An 8,849-nucleotide genomic window follows, 5' to 3' on the forward strand; every position below is an offset into this window, starting at 1 on the left:
GGATGGCCAAGTCAGTCATCAATGGGAGGAGAGGACCTTGGCCCTGTGAAGGTTCTATGCCCCAGTGTTGGGGAATGCCAGGGCCAGGAAGTGGGAAAGGGTGAGGTGGTGAGTGTGTGTGTGGGGGGAAACAGAAGATTGTTTTAGTTTTTGGGTTTTTTTATTTTATTTTTTTCTCATTTTATTTTATTTTTATTTTTTCTTTTGGAGGGGAACCTGGGAAAGGAAATATTGTAAATAAAGAAAACAACTAATAAAAAATAAGATAAAAAAAGAAAATTATCTATTAAAAAAAAGTTGCCTTTTCTGTAGTCCCTGGTTGATTTTCAGAGAGAGCTCTCTTCCCAGAGGATCATCTGATTTAGGTTTCAAACTAATAGCTTACCTGTAGAAATAAGATGGTAATGCTTACAATTAGTCATATATGCTCTTTTAAGTGAGAGTTAATTTACTTTTGGGAAACAGTGCAGTTTTTATGAATTTAAGTTTTTGGACCTGATGATAAGCTGCAGGCCTGAGCAGGCACTCCATGGTCCTCCACCCCCAGACATGTAGTAAGGGTCTTTAAAATGCATAGCAATGCAGTGTTGTGATGACATCCAACCAACTAACCATCACTTTAAACATCTATCTTTTCTTACATCCTCCCTTCTAATTATTTTGGTCCATCCATTGATAATTGTATCACCTGGCTATACAGTTGATTGTGTAGACTAATTTTTCTTAGCTAACCAGTGCTAACCAGGAATGTCAACCAGTGCTTGCACCTCCCCTTTCTTGTCTTTTCCCCATTCATCGCTTTTAGATTCCACACAGATAATGCTGTGATTTGTGTCTCTGTAACTGGTTTATTTTATATGGTGTAAATCTCTTCATGTTCACCAATGTTGTCACAGTGATGTGATTTTTTTTAATGCTTCATTCAGCATATATATTTCACATTTTTAAAATCCTTCATCAATGGGCACATGGGTCATTTCTTTACCATGGCGGTCATGGCTGATGCAGTGAATGGGGAACCCCAGGCTTCTCATTAAGATGCTGCTGACATCATTATCTGTATTAGAGTTTGTAGGACTGTGATGGAATACCCAGCGCCCAGGGCTGTAGGGATGAGGATCTGAGACACAGCTGCACAGATTTCCATACATCCTGATGGTCACAACAGAGCAGAGGCGAGCAGAGCAGAGCAGCTCACACTGTGGGGCCAAGAAGCAGAGACCCACATGGAGATTGAGAGGCAGAGGCAGTACACCTGCACCACAAGCTTCTCATTTTTCCAATGTAATTTCTGCTATGAACTAAACTTAAACATGCATCAAACAAGCAATGACTCCATAACTGCACAACACAGGGCACACGAAGTATTTACACTGAGAACTTGAACTAGAGAGACTTGGTTGTGTGTGTACCTCCTGTGTTCATTAGCTCTTAGCATGTCAGCCTTTCTCTAAATGTCCCACCAAACTCCTTGTTGGCTGCCCAGTGTGGATGTACCGTGGACGAGCTTGATGGCTGTAACTGAACTCCACTCTTGACTGTGGATCTTTTCCTGTGGTTTTGTTTCTCTTCATTTCAGTGAACAGTAAGTCCTACAGTCTATTAAGGTGCCTTGTGCCCAAGGGCATCCTTTTTGCCTGCTTAATACCAGTTCATTAACCCGCATCGCACCCACCCCTCAAGGACCAGGCATTTGCTTCCAACGTTGACTCCCCTTCATCTTTCTCCCTGTTTTCTTGTCAGAATCTGTTTGAGAAGGCTGCTGTCCCTCAGCTATGCCATTCTAAGAACCTCTTTATCCATATCAATATCTTGCCTTTGATTTTAAATCCTGCAATTAATCCTTTGCATCTTTAATCAGATGGGTATCATCTCTGATTTTTCTGGATTAAAAATTTCTAGCTATCTTCCATCTTCTGCTGGCAAATGCAATGTTGATTAGTGATGAAAATAAATAAGATTGTATATCATGTGCACAGTGCTGTCCACAAGTTTGCTCCCTGCTCATACAGTGAGGAAAAGTTACTTGTAAGCTCCATTGATTGATTGATTGATTGATTTTTTTTTAAAGATTTGATAATGTCTCAGTACATTGGACTCTCCCATTCACAGGCACAGAGCTGCAGTCTACCACCAACAATGGTTATATTTACTACGAAAATCAAGACATTTAAATGATAAGTTATTGGCAGCTTACATAGGTTACTATAATCTCTATAGCAAAAAAATTGACATAAACTGTTGAACAATAATATTAAATTGGAAAGGAAAATAAGCTTTAATTTCATAAATATTTAGTGAGAAGCCACTATGCAGGAAAGATAGAAAAACCAAAGTAGGCTGTACTTTAGTCTAAGAGAAATTATAATTTATCAGTGGAAAGCATTCATTTTACCAAATAAATAGACTAAAGGGTGAATTAATGTAAGAGAGGTAGTGGGCCAGGATTTGAAGAAGTGATGGGGGTTATTTGGAGAGAGTGCAGGCACAGTAGGTGTGTGCTAAGAGTTTCCCCACTAGAGACTATCTCTGCATCTAGTTTGTTCTGGTAATTCCTATCCCCTTTGTTACCACTGATTTTTCAGCCAGTGCTTGAACAGCAATGACATTTTAAATGTATAAAGCATAATTGTATTTGCTTATAGGCCTTTGTCCGTGGAAGGTGAAGGGCTGGGCATGCATGAAGTGGTGATAAGCAGGTGTTTATGGTAGCCATCCCCACACAGTGTACCTGATGGGCCTGGTTCTTCCTGCTCTGTAGTCTCTCAGTTTCTTGGGTCTTAAATTCATTTACAATGTGTACTTTAAACTGTGCTCAAATATTTAAAAATTACCTTGTTCTTGAATATAATTCAGCCTCACCTTTAGAGAATATCTTTACATTGTCTGAGACTGTACCTTAATTGTTTTATATTGTCCTGGGATATATATTCACTTTAAGAATTTTAAATACACATTTAAGATTTTATATGATCCTCAGGTAGAAGACACTCTTGGCCTGTAAGCACCGATATTCCATAAACCTGCTTCCTTCTATCTGTTCCTGTGGTGTATTCTGTGCTTGATGGTATTTAAGGCCTCAGTGGATACTGACAGAGTCTGAGTAGTAATTGTGGTTTGTATTTTCCACTCAATTTTGAGTTCATGAAACATTGCTTGCCTCTTGTAAGCAAGGTTTTGTTCTTGGTTGTTGTGTTGAAGTACAAAGGTGAGTGAGACAGGGCCTTCAACCTCAGAGAGACTGCCACCCTGTTCCCAATTTGAGCAAGCAAAGCAAGTAGGCCAGTCAACCTTCCAAGTCTTAGAAAACACAGTGGTGTTGAGGAGGTTAAGTCTGCCTGTTTGATCATGGCTGCCTGGTCACTTGCATATGTGGAGGTGGAGGAAGCTTGTTACACTGTGCCACGTGACTCCAAACTAACAGACACATGCTTTATCTGTCCTCAGCTGTGGCTTCCCATACTAATAGCACGGGCAGGACTGAGTGAGAGATCAGGCTTGAAGGACTGACAGTGTGTGCTTTCCTAAACAGTAGTAAGTGAGGTCCAAGGCACACAGCCAAAGCTCAGTCATTGAGACCAGTGAGGACTGTGGTTCCCAGCAGCCAGTCAGCACTGACTTGTGAGCAGAGGGAGTAAGGCCTCACAGAAGTGAACTGCTTACCCCCAGGACCCTGGCTGGCTGGTGTGTCTGGCTTTGCCAGATTCTCTTGCCTCCCACTTTCAATGTGTTTTGTTTCTTCTGAGACCCATGTGGAAAGTGGATTTTTCTTTTCCTGGCAGTGTTGGGAGGTAGGACGTTACACATTGTGATGAGATCTTTAGCAAAGAGTGAATTCTGACTGAATTCTAGGTTGGATTAGTTACCAGAGGAATCGTTTTGTTTTTGTTTTTGTTTTTGTTTTTTGTTTTTTTGTTTTCTATAGCTGGGTGTCTCCTTATACTGGTTCTTCAGCGGGCTCCTGTCTGTTATCCTTCTGTTGTCAACATTCTTTTTCTAAAAGAGCCCTCTCTGTTGATAGAAGGAAGGAGGGAAAAGACTATGTAGAGAAAGGCCTCAAGTCGTTATGTGTGATTGGATATAGCTGGTGGATGATTGGTTACTATAGGGCTAAAGAAAAATGGACAGACTTAAGCATATTCCAGGTGAACTTGCTAGAATTTAATTAATCAGTTCCTCAAACAGTTAGCATGCTCACTGCACAGGCACTGTAGATAGAGCAGTGCACATAGCCCTGGCCAGTACCCTGGGGAAGTCAGTCTTGAGCTGCTGAGATGCAGAGAGGTGGTCCCCCTTGCTTGTCTTGGGACTCTGAAGAAGAACACTTTTGAAACTGTGATGGCAAAGCAGTCAGAGTCAGTTCTGTGTGCTGGGTTAGAGTCAGAACCAACATTCATGCGTTGGGTTAGTGAACTTTTGGTAAGTATCCAATTAAGGGAAACCTTTTAACAGAAGCCCTACGTGTTCTTGAGGTTTGGATATCACTGTCCCTGGGGAAAATCTTCACATCACCTGTGTAGAATGGCAGTTGTCTTTCATCAGTAAAAATGATGACTTATTGCAGCTCATGTCCACTTTCTGTAGGGAAACAATTACTGTTTCCATTTGCCATCTAGTGATTGTGGGACATTGCCTGTTTTCAGTGTGTTTGCATGTGCATATGCCTGTATGCATTTGTGTGTGTGTGTGTGTGTGTGTGTGTGTGTGTGTGTGTGTGTGTAATTGGCATCTGGGGAAAAAAATCATTGCTTCTAGAAATAGTAGCATTTCTATTTTTTATATGCAGATGAATAAATAAAATTATTCAGCACATGTTGACTTAATGGAGAAAGGAATGCTGAAATGCATTAATTTGTATTATCTGTCTTGAAGACATAGTGGCCATACTAAAAATTGAACCCTGAACTTAATAAGGAGAGACTGTATTTTTAAAAGTCATTGCAGGAGCCCAGAAAGGTACTATTGCAGTGGGGATGAGTGAACAATGAAGATTTGGAACATAGATGATGCAATTCTATTTAGCTGTCAAAGGAAATATAACTATAAAATTTGCAGTTAAATGGGTAGAACTTGGAACATACTACACTGAGTTTGGTGACCCAGACTCAGAAAGACAAATGCTATATGGTCCTTCTTATTTATGGATCTTATTCCAAATGTTTAGACTTGAGATGTAACCTGGAATAACTGAACAAGCCAGCAAAATAGAAAGGGACCATGATGAGGGGCCGTAAGGACAGAGAATAGTGAGATATGGGTCCTGTTAATGGGGAAAGGTGATGCTGTGGTCGGGGGACTCAATTGAGTCGGAGAAGGAAGGGTAATACAGAGGGAGAGGTAGGAAGGAGACAGAAATAATGCCAAGGGTAGTTGAAAAGTACGTAAGGCAAGGAGGAATCCTTGGTGAAACACTTTATAGGTTTACTTTAAAATATAGACATCTACACATACATACATGCATATGTCCATACATATGTACATGCATAAATGTATATATTTATGTCATTTAAATGGAGTTTCACTATACAGGATGAAGGGGTTCTCCTAGGAGTCATAGACTATCTAATAAAAACCCAAGAGCCCAGCAAGGAAAGCCTCCATTCTAGTTGTTGGTCAGGGGGAATCCAAGAGACTCCCATGATAATATAGATTGTTGCCATTACTCTTGATTATCTCCTTTGACTTGTGCATATAGACTCTGTTGTACACACTTGGAACAGGACTTGGAAGAGTGGAGTTAGAACTGATTGGGAGTCTTCCTCTCTGAGGACTGGTTCTTACAGTCTCAGATGAGTACACTAGCTGCCAAGTAAATTACACAACCAACAATCCCACCCAGCTGTGAAGCCTGAGAACCAAGGCAAGGGCAAGCTTGAAAGGCACCTCCAGTGACTTAATAGTGGCATATCTCCATAGTCATCACATCTAGTTAGACTTACGGTCCGTCAGTAGGAAGTGATTTAAGCTTGTTATTGTAAACCTAGTTGACTGTTACTATGACTGCATAGGTAATGGACCCTGGTGGCGAATCTACTACAGCCACCTTCCCAAACAAACCAGTATAATTTCTAACTGCATTCTAAGTACCTGTCCATATACCTACACATAAGCGGCTCTCACCCCTCATCAAGCAATCGTTTTTGCAGTACATGTCTGCTGCTCTACACATCCACAACTGGTCAAAATGAAGAGAAGAAACAACCGGAGAGCCCTGTGTCAATTGACCCATCTACAATTTAGCGTCTACTCTTAATGCTTAGGGAACAGAAAGGAAAGGGAGGTGGTAAGACTGTAAGAAGGCCAGGACTCCATCTGTGAGATAGGATTTAATAGACATGCAGGGAAGCTGCGTATATAAAATATTAACAAAATGGTTACAAGACCTGAGCAGCGACGGCACCAGTTAACATGCCGTCCTTGAAAGGGAACATCTCACAAGGTCCCACTCATAGATGAAAACCTACAGGCAGCTCCAGAGGAAGACTGAGTCTTCTCCCGTGGTGGACCTCTGGTAGGTTATTGAATCCCTCGTAGACTGAGCTAAACATGGGTACATACCAACAGTGTTAAATGAATTTAGCAGATTGTGTCTGTGTGGATTGATGAATGGGTGGATGGATGGATGAACAGACAGATGTAACGATAATAGAGTTCATGAATTTGAGAGAGGTGAATGAGAGAAATGGGTGAAAATTTAAAAAAAAATCAATTTTCAAAGGAAAAAACTTTGGTACTAGTTAAGCATTTGATCGAAGAAAAGAAAAAAAATTAGCATTATAAATGGAATGTGGTTGCACCCTCCAAAAAGTCAAGCCAGGAAACATAAGAGAAACTTGGAGATCCAGTTCAGGAGATCCATGTTCAAACAGTAGAAACGTCTAAGATGATGTAGAGAACGGGTAGCAAGGCCAGGCAGACACAGGTGGGTCTGGATGTGGATGCCTTACTGAACTAATTCCATGTAAAAGTGAAAACTGCTTGAATTTTGATTGAAGGCCAATAAAATTAAAAATGCATATAAAGAATCCCATTTTGATTTTTTTAAGAGTTAGCTGATATCAGGAAAGTCACTTGAACTGCCATAGTTAGATCAAGTGCTAAAGATCATACTTCCCCTAAAACAGCAACAGCCATGGTGTAGACCACTGAGACCGCAGAGGCTGTTCTGAGTGTGGACTCAGAAATCTTTCCAAAGAGAAATGGTGACCTGCTTGTTCCTGGTTTGTAGACAGAAATATTAGTAATTACAGGAAAGCTTTAGAGATGTATTCAACATTTTTCATAATTTCTTTGTACAAGGTGTTTCTTACATATGTGTTATGTGCTAAGTATTTATTGTAAGTAAGAATGACTTATTCTCACTGAACCTCGCAGTCCTCAAAATGACCCTAGGAGCATGGCTCCTATCCTCATGTCTGCTGTACAGGAGAGTGAACCAAGCACTTAGTGAACAGGATGCTTCCCCAGTGTAGACCTTGGCAGCCTAACCTCAGAGGCTGTGCGCTCAGTAACTCACTTCCTCCCTGCTTATTGAATCTGAAACAACAGGTACATTATTACATGCATCCCCTGCATTCTTACATCTAGTTATTTTGGAAGAGAGTTATTTTGTTGTGATTTATTTTCGGTCGTGGAGAATTCACTTGGGTCAGTCCATTCATTGGGTCAGTAACTAAATCTACGTGCTGACAAAGCAGGGCAATCAGTGTGTCCCATTCCAGGGTCCCTGTGTCATTTTCCTCACCTGTATGCTAATCTTAGCCTTGCTTATAGATAAGAGGAAATTTGTAGTCACTGAAATGGCTAGTGCAAAGGATACCTTTTTAAATTTTACATTTTCGCCACCACTTTATATGGTCTGAAAAATATCATGGTGTGATTTATGTAGCAGGAACATAAATACTTGCTATCCATGAGGGATGTTGGGCAGTGTTTCTCAATACTCAAGGCTGGTAAACTACATTTAAGATTTGAATGTTACAAATTTGGCCGGTTTGTTTTTCCTAGTTCAACTTTGTGGGGAAGCTTTTGGGTCCGCGTGGCAATTCCCTGAAGCGCTTACAAGAAGAAACGTTGACAAAAATGTCCATCCTTGGAAAAGGTTCCATGAGAGACAAGGCAAAGGTAATATTGGCCATGGACAGTGGTGACCCTACTGGCCATGCACTATTAAGTCTATTATGTCTGTTTGTTGCCTGTTACGTTAATGCCTAGTATCTAAGAGAGAAGTGGAAGCTCAAACAGAATTCCAGGCAAAGGTCATATGAGGTGATGAGTACACTGTGATGCTCTATAGAAGACGGAATTCCTCTGCCAGTTCCAAAACAGATAGTATTTTACCACCTTTAGCTATTTAAGACTCATGTGAAAAATCAGTGGTGCGTACATTGTTTATTATGAATGCAGCCTGTCACCTTTTAAAATGAAGAGAAAGAAAAGTTACCTATCATTCCCCCACCATTGTGTTTTAAATTAGTCCCTTTGAGACTTTTTTTCTTGTATAGATCTTTTACCCACCTTCACATGCTACATGAGGATGCATGGTCCATGGTGGGCCACATATGGCTGTGGTGTAGGATTCTGCTGCCCAGTGCTATGGCTGTGCTTGTGAGATGTTTCACAGTACTCAAAGGAGAATGTGGCTGCTGTACAGGAATCACATTTCCATAAGCTTCTACTCTTAATGCTTAGGGAACAGAAAGGAAAGGGAGGTGGTAAGACTGTAAGAAGACCAGCACTCCATCTGTGAGATAGGATTTAATAGACATGCAGGGAAGCTGCATATAAAATATTAACAAAATGGTTACAAGACCTGAGCAGCGACGGCACCAGTTAACATGCCGTCCTTG

At 40.8% G+C, this 8,849-nt stretch overlaps 1 protein-coding gene across 2 annotated transcripts in view; it reads left to right on the top strand.

Moving 5' to 3' along the window:
- Positions 1-8,849, top strand: part of Khdrbs3 (KH RNA binding domain containing, signal transduction associated 3) — a 158,966-nt gene that overhangs the window by 67,802 nt on the left and 82,315 nt on the right. For both annotated transcript variants that reach the window (XM_031359407.1, XM_031359408.1), the window contains one exon: positions 8,008-8,124. In XM_031359407.1, coding sequence (XP_031215267.1) covers positions 8,008-8,124 — 117 coding nt within the window. The remainder of the gene's footprint in view (positions 1-8,007; positions 8,125-8,849) is intronic.

This window comes from Mastomys coucha, unplaced genomic scaffold, assembly GCF_008632895.1.
Source record: "Mastomys coucha isolate ucsf_1 unplaced genomic scaffold, UCSF_Mcou_1 pScaffold7, whole genome shotgun sequence".
Taxonomy (NCBI): domain Eukaryota; kingdom Metazoa; phylum Chordata; class Mammalia; order Rodentia; family Muridae; genus Mastomys; species Mastomys coucha.